Below are 25,402 nucleotides of genomic sequence, written 5' to 3'. Positions count from 1 at the left end.
CGAACATAAATTACCTGCTCCTGCCGCCTCCGCTCCTATGCCTTGCGCCTTCCCTTACTTGAACATATGGCCGGAAGTCGTCATCATCTTAATGTCTGGCAGCGGCTTCCGGTCCACATGAAAATGGCACTGGATTTCACTCTGCGAACGAGCTTCATTTTGGTCTGTGTACGCCGTTCCCACACAGACGGCGTACGCTGCAGAGAATGGAACGGCTCCCGTTCGCATTCTCTACGGGTATGTATGTGCCGTATTCCATCTCTGTATGTGTCGTTAATCGACACATACAGAGATGAAAAAAAAATGGCAGCCCCCATAGAGAAGTAAAAGTAAGTAAAAAGTAGAACACAAGAACACAGATAAATAAAATTTATTTTAATATCCTACTAAAAGCAATTTGATAAAAAAATTCATGACACCTTCCCTTTTAAAGCGAACAAAGTGCTCTCAGGGCTTTATGCGGAATACATGAAGGGGGCGGGCAGAGCAGGAAGTCTGTGAGGTGCAGTTTCAGCCAATACCTGCAGTAATATCAGTCGGGTGTCGTTTTGGCAACTTCTGCTGTACAACCCAGCCGCATACATACAGTTATTGCCTGTGGGATCATGGACCTATAGTGTACAGAGCACCTTGGAAACTTGCATTGTAGGGAACAGTAAAACAGGAGTTTCACCTTAAGGAGCCAGTTATATAAGTATAACAACCTAATTTTTAGGTACTGTCCATTGTAATCTTCATAGATATAAATAGAAAAGTCTGGTGCAAATTTCTATCTCCAGGGATTTGTCCATTGATAAAATTGCACGATTCTGTAGAATTGTTTGTATTGTGCTAATATACTCTGCAGCATGGTAGAGTTTTTTTCAAATTGATTCCTGCTCTACTGAGATTACAATCTAATGACCCTACTTTATACATTATTCACCATGTTCTCTGAGGAGGGAAGAAACTCAGAAACCAGGTGAAAATATGTTTTTGATCCCATGGGATAATCCAAGATGATTGTATAGGTAGCCTTGTAAAATGTCTGCCACTGAAGTGATGCCAACACCCCTCTATGTATAAGTAATTTAAGTGGTATATATAGCCAGCTTATTTCAGAATTGGGGTGTGCGTTTATTTACAGACGGCAGTTTTACTGTGGATATTTATACTATTTATTTTGTTTTTAGCATTAATCCATACAAGTCAAGCCAGAAAGCTTCATTCTCAGAGCAGTACACCAGAGATTTGGAAGAGCAGAACAGGTAAGCCTTTTCTTCTATACCATACAGATCTAAATCTTCGGCTATGTTCACATGTACCACATTTTTCTTATGTTTGTAACATGATTTTTAAAGTCCAGTTCACACAATGCAGCAGAAGACTTTCTGACATTCATGTCAAGCTGTGGTTTAAGCGTCAGCATGCCCCGTCCATCAGTTTTCCCGTTGATTTGCCATGGTTTTCACCGTCACTATTTTCCACATGGTCTCCTTATCAGTCGGCAGGTGTTGTGTTAAAAGCCGTTGCACCTTTGCAACTCTATTTTAGTTTATTTTTTTGCTATTGCTCGAATACGTCTCAAGTAAAAAAAGTAAGGCAAATTTAATCAAGTAAAAGAATAATCCATGCATACTGCAAAAATGGAAAATCTTTTTTAGATGTAAGTTAAATACAATTCATAATCGCAAAATGAGAGACTGTTAAAAAGAAGAACCACTGCATAGGATCTGTATACAGAAAACAGGACATTTTGCATCAAGGCATGTGTAGTCCTGGGTACAGACCGGTAAATATCTAAGGCCTCATGCACACAAATGTATTTTTTCCCTCCCGTAAATACGGGTCCTTGGTCACACGTATTCGACCCGCATTGCACCACTATTTACGGACCCATGCCCGTAAATACGGGTCCGGTGTCACCCGTATTCCACCCGTATTTACAGGCACGTTTTCGCTGCAAAATTGCGCTGCACTAATCGGCAGACCCTTCTCTCTATCAGTGCAGGATAGAGAGAAGAGGCAGCCCTTTCCAAGGTAAAAGTAAAAGAAATTCATACTTACCCGGCCGTTGCCTTGTTGACGCGTCACTCTTTCGACATCCAGCCCGACCTCCCTGGATGACGCGGCTGTCCATGAGACCGCTGCAGCCTGTGATTGGCTGCAGCGGTCACATGGGCTGAAACGTCATCCCGGGAGGCCGCACTGGAGGAAAAAGCAGGGAGTTCTCGGTAAGTATGAACTTCTATTTTTGTTACATGTTGATGTATATTGTGATCGGAAGTCACTGTCCAGGGTGCTGAAACAGTTACTGCCGATCGCTTAACTCTTTCAGTACCCTGGACAGTGACTATTTACTGACGTCTCCTAGCAACGCTCCCGTAATTACGGGTGCACATACGTAGTCAACTGTAATTACGGGAGCCCCATAGACTTCTATGGGCCTGCCCGTGCCGTAATTATGGCCTAAAATAGGACATGTTCTATATTTTTCAATGGCCCGGGCACCTTCCCGTAAGCATACGGGGAGGTACCCATGGCCAATAGAAGTCTATGGGCCCATAATCACGGGCCGTAATTACGGCCCGTGATTACGGCCGTCTTTACGTTCGTGTGCATGGGGCCTAAGGCTGTGTTCACACAGTTTTTTTGCAGGAGGAAAATTCCTCCTGCAAAAACTGCTCCAGACGTTCTTTGCACAGTGGTTTGACAAAAACTCGTCAAAACACTCGTCGAGGTGGTGTTTTCCCGTTTCTGACTGATTGAAATGGGGTTTTAGAGGCGGAAACCGCCTCAAGATAGGTCATGTAAAAACTTGTCCGCCTTCCATTGAAATCAATGGGAGGCATTTTCGGCCGGTTTTTGATGAGTTTTGCGGAGCGGTTTCCGCGCCAAAAACTTGTCAAAAAATTACTCCCGTAGTGTAAAACTTTACCCATGGCTACACATGCCTTGATGCAAAATGTCGTCCTGTTTTCTGTATACAGATCCTATGCATAACGTTGTGATGTTATGTACCCTTCATCTACCCTAAGGCCGGATTTACACGAGCGTGTGCGTTTTGCGCGCGCAAAAGGCACTTGACAGCTGCGTGTGACAGCCCTGTATGATGCGCGGCTGCGTGCTTTTCGCGCATCCGCCATCATTATGACACTCCGTTTGGATGTTTGTAAACAGAAAAGCACGTGGTGCTTTTCTGTTTTCATTCATCCTTTTCACAGCTGTTGGGCGAATCACGCTCGTCCCACGGAAGTGCTTCCGTGTGGCATGCATGATTTCCACGCACCCATTGACTTCAATGGGTTCGTGATGCGCGAAATACGCCCAAAGAACGGACATGTGACTTTTTCGCTGCGGACTCACGCAGCGTAAAGATCACGCACCTGTCTGCACGGCCCCATAGACAAATATAGTCTGCACGGACGTATATAACGTTCGTCTGAATAAGCCCTAAAAGTTTTTTGCAGGCGGAAAATCTGCCTCAAAATTCCGTTTAGAAGTTTGAGGCAGATTTTCCTCTGCCTGCACGCCGACTCTCGCTGCGTTTTTCGCCCGCGGCCATTGAGCGCCGCGGCCGTAAAATGCTGCGAAATACGCTTTCTCTGCATCCCATTGATGTCAATGGGAGGTCAGAGGCGTAATCGCGAGAAGATAGGGCATGAAAACCGCGGGAGAAAACCGCCTCTGCCTCCTATTGAAATAAATGGGAAGCATTTTCGGACGGTTTTTGGCAAGTTTTGCGGCGCGGTTTCCGCGTCAAAAAACTCTGTGTGAACATACCCTTAGAGCACTCTGAGTTAATGAAGCGAAGGGCACTCTCTTTTCAGAATCCTCATCTGTTGGCCAGAGTGGAAAGTGGTTTCAAGGGCGACACTCTGTGTAATTTAGGATGGGTTCTCCAGACAACCCATTGATTTGAATGGGCACACTAATTTCTCCTGTGGTGGCGCTGCAGGGAGATGTAACACTTCTGGGTTTTCCCACAGAATTCAGCTGATAGCTGGAAGAACACTTTGTGATCAGCTTACTGTCAAAGGAACTTTCTAACAAGTAGGGATTGTACAAAGTGGACAACCCCTTTTAACGAACATTCTTTGCCTGGGTTCTCGCGCTGCGGATGCACCGCAGCCAAAACCTCATCAACATGAAGATCTACAAGTCGGCGGCGCAGTTTGTAAATTGACTGCAGTTAAAAGCACTTTATGGTTAATGGGCCACGTGGCTGTGCATCTAACCGGCAGTTTACCGCGGGGCCATTAACAATGAAAGTATTAAAGGTGCTGTCCAGAGGCTACTCATGAATTGTGCTTATAACATTGTAGCACCATTTATATTAATATAGTATTTGATCTACAAGCAGTCCAAAACCTTTTTACGTGTTCTACCTGTATGTATTGTGTTATATACTAATATATTGTGTTTCAACAGCTTTGAGGAACTATTTGGAAAGAAATATAATTTTACTGCTGGAACAGAGGAATACTGTGAGAGATACCAATACTCACAAAACAGTAAGTCAGGGGCGCTTAGTATGTACTCTTAGACTTACCCTGTATTTGTTTTGTTACACTACTCAACGCTCCAATATTTTATTCCAATGTAATGTTATCTGTGATTTTCATTCATTTACGATGCGCGGAATCTTTCAAGATGGTGCTATTTTAAGTTAACCCTTTCATGATCATGGGTGTTTTACTTTAATTACCAGAGCAAAATTTTACCCTTTTAAAATACTGCATTTTCACAGGTTTTATTTAAAATAATCTTTTTTTTTTTTTTATAATTTTGTGTTTTTCCTAGTTTAACCCTAATTTTTATTTTATTTTATTTTGGTGGACACATAGGGTTTTCTTAATTTTTAAAATGGAAACTGATATCCCTTTTTTTATTTTGTAGGTTTTATTTAGAAAAAATTATTTTTATCTAATATTGTCACGTTCTGTTAAAGTAGTTGGTTTAATCAATCATTTTTACACCAAAAAAGATTCCTCTAATTCTCTTGCGCTTAAGTGTTGCTAAATACGTTGAGGATCTGAAGCTCTGCAAAACATTACCCTTTGATAAATTATTGGAATTGTAATTATCATTGGTAGAGAGGTTACAGTACATGCTGCTAATGCGTTAATATCGCTATTCTAAGCTATAGATCGATATTACGTATAATCTTTACGATTCATTGTGATTTTCCAAATTGTCCAGAAAAAATGTTTGCTGTCCGTGATTTTTGGTTGGCAACCTTGGCTTTGATGCAATATTGCATGAAGGCGATCATGAGTGTAAAGTTCTGGGTGGCATTTTCACATTGTGCCAGGTGTCTACTTCCAGAAAATAATTGGTAATGGCGTATAATATATTTTTATTCTGGTTTTATTTGTGTACGTGAAAAGTGTGGAGGCAGCAATAGGGTTAAAGGGGTTTTTGGTCCCCCTGAGAGTGATGTCCATTGAGACCCAAGTGTCTAAATAAAACAAAATCTAGTATATTTATTGATTTTAAGTTCTGCGCTTTTTCCATGCACAATGACCATGTCAGTCAATCGCTGGGCGCAGTGACCGTGTGCTGCATCCATGTATGACAAGTCATTGAACTATAATTAAATCAGAATTTAAATATTAAGTATATAACATTTTTTTATATTTGAGCATTATTTTGAGTCCGGAAACCAGATTTCTAAATCTGCTCCTCGACATAACTTTACTTGTGGTCTTCTCAAGGAGTTTCATGTACAGGTGTTTTACCATGACCTCTTTAAAGTGGTTTTCCCACAAACACATGTATCTCCTATCCACAGGATAGGGTATACATGTGTGATCACTGGTGGTCTGTGTCTGCTGGGACCCCCAGCGATAACGGGGGTCCGAAAATCGCCCAAAGTGCTCCCAAGAGAATGGAGCGCTGGTGCACATGCTCGACCAGCACTCCCTTCATTTCTATGGAGCTGCCGAAGACAGTGGTTCCAGAAGCCCCATAGAAATGAATGGAGCGCTTGATAAGCATGCGTACCAGCGCTCCGTTCTCATGGAGCACTTCAGGGGACTTTTGGCCCTCATTCTCATCACTGGGGATCCCAGCAGTTGGACCCCCAGAGATCACACATGTATCCCCTATACTGTGGATAGCGGATACATGTGTTTTGTGGGAAAACCCCTTAAGACAGTGGGCTCCATTTATCAAATGTGTCTAACAGAAAAACTGGCCCATAACATATCACACGTTTCATTTTTCCAGAGTACTTTGAGAAATAGAAGCAGTGTGATTGGTTGCTTTGGGCAACAAGGTCAGTTTTTCATTTAGACGGTCTTGATAAATAAGGCATTGTGTTAATGTAAACTTTTTTCCCATAATGTAGGCAATCAGTACAACTCTGATGATCGCAGAGAGAAGCTTTATTTGAAGTTTTATCAGCAGATACAAGATGAATACCACAAAGAGAGGCCTTCAGACTGTGTGATTGTTGCTATCAGCAAGGATCAGATGTAAGTCTATTAGAATATCGCATGTACCAGGCTCTCTGCCTACTTTCCAGGGTCATGTAATGTTTTTGATATGGCAAGATTTATTTGCCTTGACATATTAGATGTGCGCTAGGAACCTGGATGGTCTTCCTTTGACTGCAGCAAAAGGTAAGCATTAGATCTTCCCACTGATCATTCAGGGCTCGTTTTCTTGCAATTAAATACAATATGGTATAATGTACGTACAATGTGTTCGAAAAGTCTTCAGACCCTGTAAATTTTTTCACATTTTGTTTTTCCCCATCATTCTGCACTCAATACCCCGTAATGACAAAGTGAAAACAGAATGTTCGTAATCTTTTCTAATTTATTGGAAAGGAAAAAGTAAAATATTTCATTGACATAAGTATTCAGACTTTACTCAGTACTTTGTTGAAGCACCTTTTGGCTACGATAACAGCCGCCAGTCTTCTTGGGTATGATGCCACAAGGTTTGCACACATGGATTTGGGAATGTTCTGCCATTCTTCCCTGCAGATCCTCTCAAGCTCTGTCGGATTTGATGGGCACCGTCGGTGGACAGCCATTTTCGGGTCTCCAGAGATGTTCGATTGAGTCCAAGTCAGGCCTCTGACTGGGTCACTCAAGGACATTAAAAACTAAAACAGGAAATAAAAAGAGACACGGCGCCACATGGTGCAAAGTAAAAGTAAGATAGGGCAGGGGAGCAAACTTTGTTAGGAATAAGCTCACCTAGCCCAAAGGACATCAATGAGTGTCAAAAGAGTAGTAGGGCTGCTGCTGCCAGGTCCAAATCGCATCAAACGAAGTTTGTTGTCCAGAAGATAATTTTAAAACATAAAAAATAGGACCATCGGCGCTGCACGGATGAACAAAAAGATGGAAGACTTAGATAACCATCATGGCAAAGTTTAATGGAAAGGGCTACGCGTTTCAACACCGGACTGGTGTCTTCATCACTGGCCTGATGAAGACACCAGTCCGGTGTTGAAACGCGTAGCCCTTTCCATTTAAACTTTGCCATGATGGTTATCTAAGTCTTCCATCTTTTTGTTCATCCGTGCAGCGCCGATGGTCCTATTTTTTATGTTTTAAAATTACTCAAGGACATTTACAGAGTTGCCCTCATGCCACTCCTGTGTTGTATTGGCTGTGTGCTTAGGGTCATTGTATTGTTGGAAGGTGAACCTTTCGGCCCAGTCTGAGGTCCAGAGCACTCTGGATCAGGCTTTTATTAAGAATATTTTTGCACTTTGCTGCATTCATCTTTCCCTCAACCCTGACCAGTCTCCCTGTCCCTGCCACCACCATTATTCACTGTAGGGATGTATTGGGCAGGAGTTGAGCAGTGCCTGGTCTCCTCCAGACATGACGCTTAGAATTGTGGCCAAAAAGTTCTTTTTTTTTTTTTTGCTGAGGAGAGGCTTCTTTCTGGCCACTCTGCCATAAAGCCCGGATCGGTGGAGTGCTGCAGATTGACCCTCTGTAAAACTCTCCCATCTGCACACAGGATCTTTGGAGCTCAGCCAGTGTGACCATTGGGTTCTTGGTCACCTCTTACCAAGGTCCTTCTCCCCCGATTACTTAGTTTGGTGGGTTGGCCAGCTCTAGGAAGAGCCCTGGTTGTTCCAAACGTCTTCCATTTAAGAATTATGGAGGCCCCTGTGCTCTTGGGTACTTTCAGTTGAGCTTTTTTTTTTTGTACCCTTTTCCAAATCTGTGCCTCCACAGAATCCTGTCTCTGAACTCTACAGGTTCTTTCCTCCTCATGACTTGTTTTTCGCTCTGATATGCATTGTCAGCTGTGACACCTTATATAGACTGGAGTGTGTCTTTCCAAATCCTGCCCAATCAAGTGAATTTACCACAGCAGGACTCCAATCAAGGTGTAGAAACATGTCAGATGATCTAGAGAAATAGGTGGTCCCCAGAGCTAAAGTGTCATAGCAAAGGGTCTGAATACCTATGTCCATGTGAAATTTGAGGTTTTCATTTTTAATTAGCAAAAATGTTGTTGTCATTATGGGGTATTGAGTGCAGAATGATGAGGAAAAACTTGAATTTTTATTTTAGCACAAGGCCTCAACATAATAAGAAGGGGAAAAGGCCTGAAGACTTTCCGAATGCACCGTACATATCCTCTTTGTTAGGGTTTGTTAACACGGTACAGATTTGACCTCGGGCAGATCTTCCGCGGATTGGCTTGTGGATCGGTACACGGATTGGTTCCATTGTAATTTAATGGACATAATACACAACTTTTTATCATGGAATCCGCAATAATGAACACGCTGTGAATTTTAAAATCCATGGGGTGTTCATTATTTCACGCAGATTTTTCTTTCTGGAGCAAGTGAATGGAGCATAAAATACCCCATTTACGCTTCTTGCCAGCGGAATATGAGCAAATTGTCAGGATTTAGGCACGGCTACAACCTTCTTTCCATATGCCATATTTGAGCATACGGATTTCCTAGAAGAGGGGGAAGGGGGTAACACCTATAAGCGAAAGATCAACTGCTAGTAAGAGTGGCACTGGAGGTCTCGCCAAGACAATGTATTGAAATGTGTGCCATTTAATACTACATTTTTTCTGAGTGGCCAATCAGTAATCGTCTGTTATTACTGGATGAAGCAATGAAGGTTAGAGAAGCCAGGCAGTACGCTTATCAGACCTAAAGAAAATTCAGACCAGTACGTTCTTATGCACTCGAAGAACTAGAGACCAATACAACCTATAATAAAATCCATCAACAGCAGCTTGCCTTATTTCCATATAGAAACTTCTTGATGAAACAGCCACTTTGAGCGCTCTAAAGCACCATTTTCCACTGGAAATCTGTGATGGTCTGAAATAACAGACTTCACCAATAGACTCTCCATCACAACATCATTTTTACCAATAATCCCCAAAAAATATCAAAAAGCCTGTGAGTCAATGTCTTTAAAGGGGTTTTTCTTAATAATTTATCACCAATCCATAGGATAGGCGATAAATGTCTGATCGGTGGGTCTCTGGACGCTGGGACCTCCACTGACCCAGAGAACGGGGAGTGCCCTATGTGAATGGAGCAGGACTGTCTCCAGCAGCCCCATAGAAAGTGAAGAGAGCTGTGGCTGAGAATGCGCAGTACCGCTCCATTCACATAGGGTACTCGGGGACCCCCGTTCTCGGGATTAGAGGGGGTCCCAGTGGTCAGACAACCCCCGGTCAGACATTGTTCACCTATCCTGTGGATAAGTGATGATTATGAGAAAACTCCCTTGAGTTTATAAAAATTCTCTTCTGTTATAACTTTTTCCTCCGTCCGTGGTCTCTAAAAGTGACAACAGGAAATATCCGCCATTACATCTCCTGTGAAGGTTGTCACGTATTGTTTTAAGACTTTTCGGAGGATAAATCTGTATAGTTATGCATTGCCTTCCCCTTTATCACTGCATTGCTCGGAAGAACACTCACCTAACCTATTGGATGATGCGTTTGACTATGGAGCATGCGTTCACTTTTGAACCTCTCCCTAACTTTTTAAGCATCTCACTGTTTTACACTTGCTTCAATCTTGATACATTAACTTACCTAATCCGTTTACAACACTTACATAAATTAAAAACACATTTTGTATAAGTTGTGTTGGGTGCAAATGGTGGAAAGAGTAATAAAACAATAGAAAATTATTATAGCACCAAGAATGAAACCAACAAAACAAAGCTGTATCCTTACAGTAGACATTTATAGACCTTATTTACCACATATACAAAAAAAAAAAAAGACTTCCACACATTTTTATCACCTTGATAACTCATTGCTTTGGCCTAAGCTTTTCTGTTTTCATTTATCGCCAACCTGTCAAGCATTGGCAGTCCTTTAATACCACTAAATCCTGTAAAACACAATTTTCTGGAGATCCTGATAGACATGTTTAAGTTGCCCGAGAATCTCTGCACATGATTTTAAACCGGACATGACTGTGCATACATTTGTTCTTTTCTGAACATAGAAAATATATTCCAGAGTCTGGATTTGGTAATGTAGAAACGTTCTACGCAGGGTTGTAATCCTTCACACGTTGGATGGAAGCATTACTTTGTCATAGGAGAAACAACCATGACAATATTTTTATTCACATTTGAAGTGGAGTTTGAAGAAATAGATAGTTTAACTTTTAATGTTTTTAATTTAATCCTAATTAACCTGCACTTTCCCACATCTCCGCTTCAACAATCTTAGGCCACAATATGAGGAAAAAATTGAAAGAAAATTTTAACTAATAGGAAAGTTATATATTTTTTCTCCATCATAGAAGTGTTATATAATGTTGTGTTTTTTTTTTAGCTTAAAATAGATATTTAAAAAAAAAAAAGTAGTTAAACCTCTCCAAAAGACAACCTCTTTATAAAGACCAGATTTTCAGTTCCATCATATACTATTGATACTGGCCGTCTTCTATGATCGGACCACCCTCTAGAATACATTTGTTAGTACAATTTTAGGTGGTCATCTTGGAGGTTTCGCTGTGTATTCCGAGAGGATTCATTTTTTTATTTTTTTTAATAGGTATTTATTAAATGGTGTGCTGTTCAGGGGCCTACACTTGGCTTTTCACTATTTGATATACTATGCACCTGCTTCCTATTTAAAGCGTGCATAAACATTGGGGGATTCTTGCTTTTTCTGGACCACTTTATCAAGAAATGCAAAGTCTTTATGTCATCTTACACTTGAGTAAGATGACTTTGATTTTGTGTCAAGGAAATTGACTGCGTTGTTTAGATAAGCTTGTACTGCAGCAGTATGGCATTGGTACTCCCTACCTAGCATGCATGTTTATAGAATCTTCTTTCAAACAAAAGATTCTTTTTTTTACGGTGAGAATATACGACGGTCTATAGGTATCATTGGCTATGAGTGCCACTTATCTTGAACATATTTACTGTTGACTAAAAAGGTGGTCATCTGGAACATTCTATTGGTTTTCTTTTTTTGGGAGGTGAGGGTGTTCACACTGTTGGAGGGTCTTTGCGGAGCCTTTGACGGAAAGAATAGCTCCACATGCAGCTCTATTCTTGGTGTCAAAACAATAGACTGACTCCATTATAAATCAGTAGGATTCGTCGTGCACCACTGGAACTCATGTGGCTTTGTGGCTGCTGTTCTAAATGGGAGCCACGATGTTAACATAGCCTTATTCCTGTAAACACGAGTATACTACAGACAGAGTATAAAAATGATCAAAGAACCCTTTAAAACAATATTGTCAATATAATAGAAAAGTGTATATCTAGTTTTGCACACAATTAAAAATCTACCATAGTAATGACACACATGTTTACAACTGTCCCAGTAGGACCGCATCACACAACCTGGTCTCACTGCTTAAAACATATCGTCTGTCTTTTGCCAATAACAATCATTTTCTCTTTTTAAAGGGAGTATGCCACTGCCATAGGCCATCGATTACAGGATCATGGCCTTGTGGTGGAGATGATATACTTGACATCAGAGTCTGGCCTCACACGCGCCCTCCAGGAGGTTAAAAATGATGGCTCCCCGTTTTGCATACTAGTTGAACAGTCAAATGTAGCTCTGTCCTCTTGCACTGCAATCATTCTTCATGACTCTATCAAAAGTAAGTGTAGCTATACATAAAGACTATTCCACATACAGCAAGTACTTCAACACTGTCCACCGCACTGCACAAAAGATTAACCCGCCTAAAGACACACACGATCTTCAACAGTCCAGCTGTGGTTTAATGACCTCCTATAATCTGAAAAAAGCCATAAATATAGGTTTTTGAGTTGTCCTGTTCTGTAAACCATTTTATAATTATATCTGTTATTGGTAAATATGGGTGACAACCAATGTAATCATCATTACAGCTGCAACATGGGTTGTCACCTTCTTTTTCAGACTTGTCAACTTCAAGTCTGCCTAGTTTATAACATGACACATCCCTGACATCTTTGCAAAGTCAAGCAGATTTGGCATTCTGTATTCTTTAAAGGCTGGGTAAGCACCCATACAAGAGCTGTAATGACAGACTCCTTGATTGTCACCCAGTTTTTACAGAAAGGGTTAACTAGGATTTCTAACCACTACATAGAAGGGAACAATTCAGGGCTTAAAGAGGCTCTGTCACCAGATTATAAGTGCCCTATCTCCTACATAGTCTGATCGGCGCTGTAATGCAGATAACAGCAGTGGTTTTTATTTTGAAAAACGATCATTTTTGAGCAAGTTATGAGCAATTTTAGATTTATGTGAATTAGGTTTCTTAATGACCAAGTGGGCGTGTTTTTACTTTTTACCAACTGGGCGTTGTACAGAGGAGTGTATGACTCTGACCAATCAGTGACCAATCAGCGTCATACACTTCTCATTGTTCCCGCCCAGCTTCTTTCACTGCACAATCACACTGTAACAATGGCCTGGAACAATGAGAAGTGTATGACGCTGATTGGTCACTGATTGGTCAGAGTCATACACTCCTCTGTACAACGCCCAGTTGGTAAAAAGTAAAAACACGACCACTTGGTCATTAAGAAACGAATTAGCATAAATCTAAAATTGCTCATAACTTGATCAAAAATGATCGTTTTTCAAAATAAAAACCACTGTTGTTATCTGCATTACACCGCCGATCAGATTATGTAGGAGATAGGGCACTTATAACCTGGTGACAGAGACTCTAAGTTTATTAGTAACTGCTCATCAATTGATCCTTAGGTGATTGATGAAAATCTCTTGACAAAATATTGTAAAGCCTCCCGTACTTATATTAATGTCAGCGAATATGGTCAAAAATTGAATGTGCATGGGGGCAACACTAATTGTCCACTCGATGGCAAAGGTCAGAGTACCGGGTAAGTTGGATTTGAACAATCCGATCCTTTTGCCAGGTGACAAGCTTCCTGTCAGATGTGTCTGATCGTGTTTTATCTCCCAGTGAAATAAACATACATGTTATGGGGAGGTCGGGGGACATTACTGTCCACAGGGGAGTGTAAGGCTCTGGTCACACTACCGTTCAGGGTCTCCATCTGCCTATCTAGTATTTTTGAGGACAAGAATAGTGCTATTTCTACTGTCAAAAATGCTCGATCTATTTAAACTGAAGTTGATTGTGTGAACAGAGCCTAAGGCTTTAAAAACATATTGAAATGGCATACTGGATACACATTAAAACTGCATTCATCACTGTGCAGTATGGAAACTATGCTATGAATATCGACATGGTGCTGTAATCTCCCTACCTGATCCTTACTACAGCTACTTGTGAATACACAGCAGGAGTGGTAAAGGCATGTTTTTTTGTATAACATGCAATGCCACATCTCCAAATTACTACCGATTCCTAGAATAAATCTTCAGAACACCCAGAGTTACATTTACAATGACTTAAGCTTGATTGTTGCTACTTATTTGCCATTCTAAAATTCCGCCCAAACTTTCTTTAAACTTTTAAAATCTTGAAAACATTGTCACCAGTCTACATATACATAGAAAACAATGAATTTGGAAATGGGCTTACCAATTTAGAGAAATATATATATTGTTCCTGTAATGTTAATTCTGAACACTGTTAAACGTCCCTCTTTTATTATTGGCTATTTTACACAAGACACTCTTGTTTCCGATATTAACATAATTATTCTCCAATGTAAAATTAATGCATAAAAGCAATAACTTTTTCATATTAAAAAAAAATAGATGAACTTTTCCCCAAGTAGCATGTTCTAACCGTCCTGTGTCCTAGGATTATATGTAACTTTTCTACTCTAGAAAAAAATCATTAGCACTTTTTTTTTTAAATACACCAACACGCTTTCTTCATCTACGTTTCACAATTTTGCGTCCACTCGTTACATGATTTTAAATGCTTTTAATAGATGTGAGCTCCTGACTGACACAGTAAGTTATGTCTCTCCTCTGTAGTACACCGTAATATGCCCATGGAGGATGCCCTGGCTTTGGTAGTTAAGGCATTTGGGAAAATTTTTGGCGAGCGTGAACAGCAGGAGCGTAATGAAATTTCACACAAAGCGGCTGATCTGGCGGATGACTACCTGGAGAGGGAACTCTATCAATCTTATAATGTCCCTCTGGACATTAGACACCTTCTCTTCCTCTTAAGCGATGGCAAATATTTATATTCTGAAGAGCTGAACGCAATCAGTGACTATGTGAAGACCAGGATAACTGAGCTGGAAGGTATACTTATGTTTGCCATCTTGACCCCACCACACGTACACGACCCAGTCCCCTCTCCCTTGCTCCATCTGCACTGGAACCACATTTTCACGGTGATTCTGTAACTGTCCTACTCAATCACTTGTCAAAGTATGTGCTGTAATTCAAGAACACTCAGCTCTTGCCTGTGTTCTTCGGGCTACCGGTTTTCCACTTTTTCCAATTTGCCCTTTTGTACCCTAGATATAAATGTAGGGAATCTTGGATTTGTTTCAGTTTTATAACTTTTGAGTAGGGGAACAAAACACACGTCTTATGTCCTCTTTTATATAATTTTTTTAAGGATAACTTCAGAAATTAGTTTGGTTATCGATCCTCCTCCACCTCCTCCTCCCCCAATAAAATCACATTTCAAATTAATTTAATTATAAAAACTTTGCACTAAAATGTAAATAAACCAGAGCAGATAAAATCGTTCTGTAAAACCGGATGACATGGCAATACAAAAGTAAATACATACCGCACCAAACAAGCTGATTTCGTATTAGCAGATTCATTTGACACAATTAATTGCACCTCCTCTTTACATTGGTGATTTAAAAATACATTTGCAGTTAGTTTTAGTGTAAGTTATTACAATGTCCAGTCAAACAATCCCCAACGATTAACGTGAACCCTGTGGATTCATCGTTTAATAAATTAAAAAAAAGTAGTATTGTGGTTTGGTTTACGGCTAATGATTTCGATATGTATCCAAAATGTGCTTTCTTGATGATTTGTCATGGATTACCCTTGTTGTTACCTTTTTGTCACACGTTGTGTCTTGGTTTTTTTTCTGCCTAACATAATTGTTAAACTCTAGGCTTTGAAGAAGCGGATACCACAGAACAGGCTAATGCTGCGTATGAAAGTCACTCCAGCGCTAAAACCCATCTCCTGGAGAAGCCGCCTCCTCTCCTTCCCACTCCCGCCAGAAGTTCCTATATACCACAACCTAAACCGTCTCTGCTTGGTGACAGACCTTCAGGCGGTGGTCTTCTTCCAACACCAGGTGAGAAGCGTCTTTCATGTCTAACTTTAAAATGCTGTTTCAAAATAATGACCTGAAGAAATTTCTGGTAATCTCAAAACACATCAGCTAAAAAAAAAATGACCTCATAGATGTAACTTATAATTAGATTGTCATGTATCCACTAAAGACCCTTTGGAATCTATGTAGAGTTTTATGGTGATCTAATTTAAGTTCAGTTGAACCGTGGGAGATAGAGGGATGCAGTCGTCATATGGAGGCTAAAATTCAGCTGCTTTACGACCTGAATCCATCCTCAGGCTGGCCATATATTTAACATAGCTGTCTGTTGAACTAACGACTTCCCCCTTAATATTCGCGCTTTGCTCGGCCGAGAGTGCGTTTGTTTTCTATAGGGAGAAGTAAGAAAGCCTCTGCCAGACTCCTGGTGGCCGCTTGTCTCCAAACAAACTACAGGATCTGGCGTGTTGAAGTTCAACATGCTCGACCCTTGTCTTCCCCCAACATCTGCCATCGGGGAAGAGTTGGGACGCCGCCATACACATCAGATTGTCGGCGGGATTGGCTGATGTACATCTAATGTGTGTGGCCACCTTAAGCCCAGGGCTACTCTTTTTAACTTTTTGGAGTTCTACTGATTGATTTTAATTCTTTGGTGACCGCTGCAGTCCAAAAGATTGCATGCAACTCAATGTATCGATGTGGACTGAAGTTGTAGCTAAATAGTTAAAATCAGTCAGTAGCTTTACGAAAAGTCTCCGTGTAGCCCTGGCCTAAATAGTGACGCCCCACACGTGTTACATTTAATATGATTTAAGGTATTGATTTCTACTATGAGCAAAAAAGAAAAAGAAAGGAAATAGGGAAAGATGAGAGCCCTGTGCTAGGCAGGCATGTTTATTGTAATTGGCGCTATTATTTATATTTACTGATATCACTGCCAATCATGATTTTTATGTATGCAGGATCAATGGTAAGAGAAAAAGTATAACCTATAAAAAGTTTTTGCCTACTCTCTCTGTGCGTGCGTGCGTGCGTGCGCCTACTCTTGCTTAATAGATACTAACATCTGAGTTTCTATCCTACCTCTACTCCTATGCTTGGGAAATGGAAGGATTACAATACTTAGAAAAGTAAATGAGGGAATAGGTCAGCAGGGCTGATCACTTTAAAAGATGCCTTAAGAAAACCATAGTTAAGTCCCTTTTACACGGGCCAATGAATTAGGCACACGAGCGTTCATATGAATACGTTCAAATGTGTAAACAGGGCAACGATCACCCGATGAAACTCTCAATCAACAGCTGATCATAGTAACAATCGCTCGTCCCCATACATAACTAATCATAGCTCCTTGTGAAAGGAGAAAACGAGCGCCGATCAACGAGCTGTCTTGTTGATTGGTGCTCGTTTTCACGGCCCATGCTGGCCGATGTAAGAGGACGCTTACTCTTATGGGGGGGGGGGCAGCTGAAGACCTTTTTCTTCACCGTTTTTAAAACATTAGGCTTTTTTAATGCCGTTTGTTACATGCATTTTTGCTGACATAATTTGTGCTTTCTTCGTTTCTTTTACATCTTTGCTAATAGTCTTAAACAATGTAAGACACACTATTGAAATTAACCAGTGTAAAAAAAAAACCTGCTATCACCTCTACCACCTATCCCATTTTAGGATGCATCATGGACATATTAACCCCTTAGTGACCACTAATACGCCTTTTAACGTCATTCACTACTGGGCTTTAGGCTAGGCTGACGCCTTTTCACGTCAGCCTAGTCTAAGTCCTGCACGGGTCTCCCGTGCAGGCTGGTGCGGGGGCTCTGCTGTCTGATGACAGCTGAGCTCCTGCTCCAACGCCCGCGATCGAAGTTTACTTCGATCGCGGCCGTTTAACCCGTTAAATGCCGCCGTCAATAGCGACCGCGGCATTTAACTTTGTTTACAGAGGGAGTGCGCTCCCTCTCTCACTCATCGGCGGCCCGCGAATGCAATCGCGGGTCTCCGATGCGGTGTCATGGCAGCCGGGGGACTGATAAAAGCCCCCAGGTCTGCCCTGGCAATATGCCTGTTAGGACGCGCCGGAGGCACGTCCTAACAGTTTGCCTGTCAGATTTACACTGACAGGCAATAATGCTCTGGTATACGAAGTATACCAGAGCATTATAGCAGCGATCGGAATATCGCACAGTAAAGTCCCCTAGTGGGACTAATAAAATCAGTCATCAAAGTGAAATAAATATTATTAATAAAAAGTACAGTAAAAAAATAAATAAAACCATTTTTTTCCATAAAAAGTGGTTTTATTTAGTAAAAGTGTAAAAAAAAAAAAAAAAGTACACATATGTGGTATCGCCGCGACCGTAATGACTCCATTAATAAAGTTATGTAATTTAAACCGCAAAGTGAACACCGTAAAAAAAAAACGCCAAAAACTATGGCGAAATTGCAATTTTTTTCCATTGCCCCCCAAAAAAAGTCATAATAAAAATGAATCAATAAGTCCCATGTACCCCAAAACAGTACCATTCAAAACTACGTCTTGTCCCGCAGAAAACAAGCCCAAAAAATCACTACATTGATGGAAAAATAAAAAAATTACGGCTCTTGGAAAGCGATGATGCAAAAACAAATAATTTTAGTTCAAAAGTGTTTTTATTGTGCAAAAGTCGTAAAACATAAAAAACCTCTACATATGTGGTATCGCCGTAATCGTACCGACCCATAGAATAAAGGTAACATGTTAATTACGTCGCACAGTGAACGGCGTCAATTTAAAAACGCATAGAACAATGGCGGAATTTCAGGTTTTTTTTATAATCCCCCCAAAAAGGTTAATAAAAGTTAATATAAAAATTATATGTACCCAAAAATGGTGCCATTAAAAAGCACAACTAATCCCGCAAAAAACAAGTCCTCATACAGCTATGTAGACGAAAAAATAAAAAAGCTATAGCTCTTTGAATGCGACTATAGAAAAACGAATAAAATAGCTTGGTCATTAAGGCCTAAAATGGGCTGGTCACTAAGGGGTTAAAGGGAACCTGTCCGTTTGTTTACTTGCCACTCTCCACAGCATAGCCCGCCTTTTTTTAATGCTAACTCCGCCTAGTAAAACTTGATTGAGGAGCCTGTGTCTGGCTACACCGCCTGCTTGATATGACTTTGGCCCCATGCACATGACCGTAATCTTCATCCGTAATTACGTACCCATTCATTTCTATGGGCTACAGACACCTTTCAGAATTTTTAAGGATGAGTGCCCGTGTCGTAGAAATGATAGAACATGTCCTTTTTTTTTTGTCCGTAATTACGGCATGAACTTCCCATAGAAGTCTATGGGCGCTTCCGTAATTGCCAGGGGATTACCCTAGATTCCTCCCTGTTTATTTGTGTATCCGTAAATAAGGATGCACTACGGACCGTATTTACAGACCCTATTTACGGATGGATGAAAAATACGGTCGTGTGCATGGAGCCTTTGGCTGACCTAGATTTTTGTTTTGTAGGGAGCAATAAATCACTGTCCATAGTAATAGGCTACAGCTAATTATCTCACTACAAAAATCGCTGTAATAAATCGCTGTCCATAGGAATGCATTGAGTAGCTGAAAATCTCTTTAATATCAGTCCCTTCAATAGATTTACCAGCGATTTTTATCACTACATGCAGGGATTTTTTGTTAGGAGCAATTTTGAAGAGTTTTTCAAGCTACTCAATGCATTCCTATGAACATCGATTTATCACCGCGATGCCAGAGATGTTTTTGTGGTGAGAAAAATTCTGTGTGTTTCGCTCTAGCCTAATGAATTCCTATGGACAGCGATTTATCGCTCACTACCTAACAAAAGTCTAGGCCCAGCCTTAGCGTTCTACTTGGTGGGTTTAGCGCTGAAAACATTGGACTCTTCTTTCTTGCAGCAAAGCCCAGTGGACACTTCTCCACTTATTTGCATATGGTGCAGGTAAAGATTATACTTTGTTATTTGTGTAAATGAAGGATGTCTTAGGGCTCATTCAGACTAGCGTAATACTAGTCTGTGTGCTGTCCGTTGCACACGGACCCATCCATTTCAATGGAGCTATTCACATACGCATGAGTTTTCACACAGCGTGTGTCCTTTATGTGAAACTCACTGCATGTCCTTAATTGGTGTGTTTTTGTGCACCTCGTCGCCCATTGAAGTCTATGGGTGCGAGAAAACCACCATTTTTTTTTATTTTTTTTTAATTCTCTGCATTCCTTACCAACTAATGCGTGAAACACGGACAGCACACGGATGTGGTCCCTGTGCTGTCCGTGTTTCATGCATTAGTTGGTAAGGAATGCAGAGAATTAAAAAAATAAAAATAAAAAATGTGCTTGCACGGATGTGAAAAAACGCATTCCACATGCAAAGCACACTGATGCCAATACGCAACGCACACTGATGGCACACGGACATTAAATACAATGAGTTTTTTTTACGGACGTATATCGGACACGCTCGTGTGAATGTAGCTTTAGGAGCACGTTTGTGATTGCTGGATTGGTTCAGGGGGTATTTGAGCTGACTGGTTTCCATTTAAATACATAATAGACAACATTCATGGTGTAGCATAACTATTTGTTTATTTTTCTTATTTTAAATGTGATATGAGAGGTTAAATAATAAAAAAAAGATATAGTGGATGCACCTTTTAAAGGCAACAATTTGTAATATTGCTGCTCAGCATCTGTCTCTGCCAGATGTTGGCAATCCTCTGTAGCCACAAGCGGGCAGGATTTAAGCATTATATAATTGAGCACTTTTAATCTCTAATACCTTTTACTGGACTACCAATATTCAAACAAAATAATGTAGAACATCTGCCCCAACGATCCTATCTAGAATATGAAAGTAGCTAAAATGACAGTCTCCGCTGACCGGCCAATATAGATTTGAAAATTATGAAGCATTCGCTTAGAATATGGAGGGTGAGCAGATAAATACACAACATGAACATACTTTTTTTTCACATTTAATCTAAAGTTTTGTTTATGTAATTCTGAATGGATGATTAAATAAATCTAAATCTATATCACAAAACCATGCAGAATAGGTACTAGGGAATGGCCTTTACCTCTACTCGCTACCAGGGCCCGCATCTTATAACCGTTCTTCACCCTCTTCCCAACCAGTCCAGCCCCATTTCAGCCCTTTAATCCAAGGGAGCAAAAGTGACCCCCTCTGTTTCCCCATCAGTTCCCATAAATTCTGGCAATGTTTTACTTTTTGGTTCCCTGTGAGTTAAAGGGGTTTTTTAGTTTTGAACCCCCATTTTTAGGTCATTTTGAGTTACGGGGGGTGTCCTTTGTTCAGGATCCTCATCTTTTGGTCAGAGTGGAGAGTGACTACAAAGAGAGTCTTCTGTGCTAGAGGACCTGTCCTGCATCACACAGACAACCCATCGAGGACTGTGCAATGCTCGATTTTATATGTGGTGGCGCTGCAGGTTCAATAAACACTTACTGACTGGTTTCCCTATAGATCTGTGATGATTGTTGCTGGGGGGGGGGGGCTTCTATGCAATCGCTGTGGCATTAAAAAATGGCGTTGGAAAAATATTTTTTGCACTTTTTCGGAGTTAATTTTTAATATTGATCTGAATCCTTTTAATCCGTTTGTTTTTGTATTTAGGCTTTAAGAAGAGCGATCACACAGAAGATGGCATCAGTCCTGTGTATGAAACTAATATGCCAACAATTGGTTCTCCTGATGCTCTGGCCAAGCCTCCACCACTCCTCCCTACCCCAGGCAGGACTCCACTAATGGCAATCGGGAAACCATCTCTCCTGCGTGACCGACCCTCCACTGGACTTCTCCCAACACCAGGTTGGCATTTTTCTTTTTTTATTGGTGTACAGTGTATAGAATCTGTAACAAACTACAGGTAGACTAATGCTGCTTGTTACTCCCAAGAAAGAAGCTCCAAAGCAGTACAAAGTAAAAGTAAGCAAGGCTCTATTAACACCGCTTTGTGGGCTACATCAGCGCTGTATGTTTGAATAGGGGAAATAAAGAATCCGATGTATGTTGTGATGTACCCACAAGTGTCGCTTTGTCCTTTTATTTCACATAATCACGGCTTCATACTGTTTTTTTTGATCGATCCAATTCAAGTGGATCCCACACAAAATCTATACTGCACGTTGTACATTTTCTTACAATCGGAGTTAATGGCAGACACATACTATTGGTATACAGGTGCAAACGTCTCGGGCAAACATTTGCCAGTAATCATTAAGGCCTCATTCACACGGCAGGGTTTCCCGGCCGGGTGCCGGCCGTTCATAAATCGTCCGGCACCTGGCTGCATTAGGAATAATAGACCCCTAATGGGGCTATTCACACGACCGATTTTTTGACGGCCGGAAAAACCGGCCGTCAAAAAATAGGACATGCTCTATCTTCGCACGGGTACCCGGCCGCCCGGCTCCCATAGAAGTCTATGGGGCCGGGTAATACACGGCAATCACCGGGATGTGTTCCGAGTGATGGCCGGGTTTTCCGGAGCTTGCGCTCTATCTCCTCCTCCTCACAGTGCAGAGTGCATGTGAGGAGGAGGAGTTGATGCCATTCTGACGAATGGCATCGCTGTACACTGTGTGGCAGGGCCGGGGTGTACAGCAGGTGGAAGGGAGCGCTGCGCTGGCTCCCTTCCCCTGCTTGAAAAGCACCCTGGCCCGGCGACACCTTCGATGGCGCCGCTAGTAGCTGCTGCGGCTGCTGCTACTGTAGCGACGCCACTATAGCAGAGCGGGGAGGTATCTCCCCGCTCTGCTATGTGCTAGCCGCACTTTAGCTCCTTGAAGGAGCGGAATCCCCGTGTTTTCGGGGATTCCGCTCCTGGACAGAGCGCTTGATGTCTCTGTCCATATCTGGGCAGTGACATCAGGGGAAACTCCTGAAGCGGAATCCCCTTCAGGAGTTGCCGCTGATGTCACTGTCCGGATCTGCCCGGCCCGGCACGGATGCAAAACTAAATGCAAACCGGCCGGGCAAAATGGCCGATTTTACTGGCCGACACTCGGGCTCGGGAACGACCCGGTCGTGTGAATCTCGCCTAAATGTGCATGAGGAACATAGTGCCCAAACACTGTGTTAATAGAGCCTTACTGGACTGGCACACAGTTGGTCTTGCATAACAAGGTGCCCAACGGTTCATAGAAAGGTCTCCTGTAACACGTTTTCTTTAGTTTTTCGTCTTCAACCTGCATGATTCTTACGATCGCCTAAATTATAGTCCCTTTTTTTTTTCTTTTTTTTTTTCCGATTTCATTTTTTTTTTCTATAGATAATTAAAAGCGAGTTGTGGTATAGGCTGAGCATGTAATATATACACACCAATACATCAAATTTGGTTTCTTTCAATCAACATCTTTTTATAACCTTGTGTCCTAACGTAATAAAATAGTGTTTTTGTTTTTTTACTATGTGTGTGATACTGGAGCCCAATGTGACTTCTGAATCCTCCTCCTTTTTTGTGCTATCCATGTGTTACATGTAATGTCTAGAAACTATTAATTAAGCATATTCTGTATTTTCTCTGTTTTGTGGCTCTTGTCTAATTGCATCTAATTGTCTTCTCTATTGTTAGGAATGTCTACTCCAAAAGGTAAACCTCCACCTCTTTTGGCGATGCCTCCTAAAAGACCACCACTACTTGGGTTTCCACCTCACTCACCTGCAAAACGTCCATTGCTAGGGGACAAACCTGGTCTGCTTCCAACCCCATGTAAGTATTATTCACATGACACTATACTATTAATTTTATTACAAAGAACCTCAATATGGTTCTAAACATTTGGATATTGTATAGGTGCTGATCGTAATAGTGATTGGTAGGTCAAGTCACTACTTTTTTTTACCATGCTTATTTTTATTATTCGGGCACTATTTTTAGTCTATTATATTATATTACATAGTCATGGATAGCTTAGGGCTAGTTTGCACAGAGTTTTTTGATGCGGAAACCGTGCCAAAAAATGTCCGAAAACACCTCTCGTTGATTTCAATGGGAAGAGAAGAAAAGAAGCGTCATCACCTTTCTTCAGGCGTTTCCTTCTCTGACTTCCCATTGACATCAATAGGAGGCAGAGAAAGCAGTTTTCGCTGCATTTTTTGAACGCGGCTCTCAATGGCCGCAACCGGCAAAGAGAGTTCAGGCAGGTCAAAATCTACCTCAAAATTCCTGAAGGAATTTTGAGGCAGATTTTTGCGCCTGAAAAAAAACTCCATGGAAACAGGGCCTTAAAGTGGTGGTCTGCTATAGACTCTTTTATTTTTTATTTTTATAGAAGTATCCTCCCAAAATAAACTGATCACATCAGATTTATGAAAGTTAACGACTAGTTAGTCTTCATGGCAACCTCGACAATGTTGGTTAGTGCGAGGACATGTGCCTGTGTATATATCTGGTATATTATGATGATGTAAGTTACATTTTGTGATGTTCTGATTCTGCACGTCCTAGTTAAGATTGTAAACAATTGCTCTGGATATCAATAGCGATATCTAGTAAATTATTAAAGCATTAGGAGGGATGGCGAGAGTTGTACTGCATTTCTCATAACCCTGTTGGTCTCATTTACTTTGCGGTAAAATAAACTTGTGGGATTATAGTCCAGGGACGCGCATCATACTGATCTAACCATATGCGTCGTGTTTCCTCTCCGGACAGCTGTATCCGTGAACACCTCTTCACTTCTCTGGCCGACAAAGCCCAAACCTTTGCTGAAGTAAGGATGGAAGATCTACTCCTGTCAGTATCTATTGTATACCCAGTTGTACTTGTAATTCAGTATTAGAGCAGTGCAGCAGGATTGTGATATTTGTAAAGTCCCCTACATTCCTAAAGGATTTTTTTTTTATGATGTGATATATATACGGTTCCTCCTTAGCTTGTTACTGATTGGAAAGCAGAAAGTCAATTTCAAGTGCAATGCAGGCCGCCAAGAGAACTACTTTGTTTGTATTTTTTTTTTCCCCCTCATGAATTTTTCTTGGAAGAGAATAAAATTTTTGTTTTACAAAATGTTGTTGAGTTTGTATCACATACAAAAAAGCTTATACTTTATATTCAGAAGGAAAAGTTCTCGACTGTCTCGATCTAATCCTGCTCAGCTTTCCAGTAAGCAGGGATTGTTAGTGGGTAAAGAAAAGTAAATACAGCACAAGTATGTCATGAACCTATGCCTTTTATTACTAAACTATGAAGGTTTAGGCCCCCTTCACATTCCGTTATTGTCTTCTGTCTAAGGTACACGGGGAGTAGTCTATACCTCTTATGAAAGGCTGCATTGTATCCCACTATATAGGCATACTAGGGTATACAGCTCCGACCCCTTCTCACCCCCCCAAGCAGAGTGCAAAGATTTCACTCTAATATTTGTCACTGAAACTTCCCGACGTATATGTTTAACGTATACCTGTAACAAATGGCATCCGTCACACATAGAATTATCCCATGTTAAAAATATGTATACTGCTCGGTATATAGTTTTGTTGCAGGATCCCACAGGATGGATTAGCATAGTCTACGTTATTCTATTCTTCAAAAATAGGGTATACCGACATATATCAGCCCGACAGAGGCCAAACTGGCACTTTTTTGGCCTATGTTGGGCTAATAGAGCCCTTAGGACACGTTTATCCTGTATGTCTGGAGCTTTTTCAACATAAACAATAAACCTGTGGCAG

At 41.1% G+C, this 25,402-nt stretch overlaps 1 protein-coding gene across 3 annotated transcripts in view; it reads left to right on the top strand.

The window, feature by feature from the left end:
- Nucleotides 1–24,737, top strand: part of LOC142660710 (uncharacterized) — a 50,024-nt gene extending 25,287 nt beyond the window's left edge. Inside the window, exons 4-12 of one of the 3 annotated variants that reach the window (XM_075837508.1) lie at nucleotides 1,173–1,247; nucleotides 4,411–4,493; nucleotides 6,332–6,458; nucleotides 11,886–12,085; nucleotides 14,395–14,670; nucleotides 15,512–15,700; nucleotides 21,341–21,535; nucleotides 23,301–23,438; nucleotides 24,384–24,737. In XM_075837508.1, coding sequence (XP_075693623.1) covers nucleotides 1,173–1,247; nucleotides 4,411–4,493; nucleotides 6,332–6,458; nucleotides 11,886–12,085; nucleotides 14,395–14,670; nucleotides 15,512–15,700; nucleotides 21,341–21,535; nucleotides 23,301–23,438; nucleotides 24,384–24,445 — 1,345 coding nt within the window. In that variant the 3' untranslated portion in view covers nucleotides 24,446–24,737. Of the gene's footprint in view, nucleotides 1–1,172; nucleotides 1,248–4,410; nucleotides 4,494–6,331; nucleotides 6,459–11,885; nucleotides 12,086–14,394; nucleotides 14,671–15,511; nucleotides 15,701–21,340; nucleotides 21,536–23,300; nucleotides 23,439–24,325 lie in introns of all 3 variants that reach the window. The other 2 variants (XM_075837509.1, XM_075837510.1) reach the window with 2 other exon arrangements.
- The last annotated feature ends 665 nt before the right edge of the window (nucleotides 24,738–25,402 follow it).

Source organism: Rhinoderma darwinii, chromosome 9, assembly GCF_050947455.1.
Source record: "Rhinoderma darwinii isolate aRhiDar2 chromosome 9, aRhiDar2.hap1, whole genome shotgun sequence".
In the NCBI taxonomy this organism is placed as follows: domain Eukaryota; kingdom Metazoa; phylum Chordata; class Amphibia; order Anura; family Rhinodermatidae; genus Rhinoderma; species Rhinoderma darwinii.
Note: the sequence above shows the minus strand (reverse complement) of the source record. Positions and strands in the feature narration are given on the sequence as shown.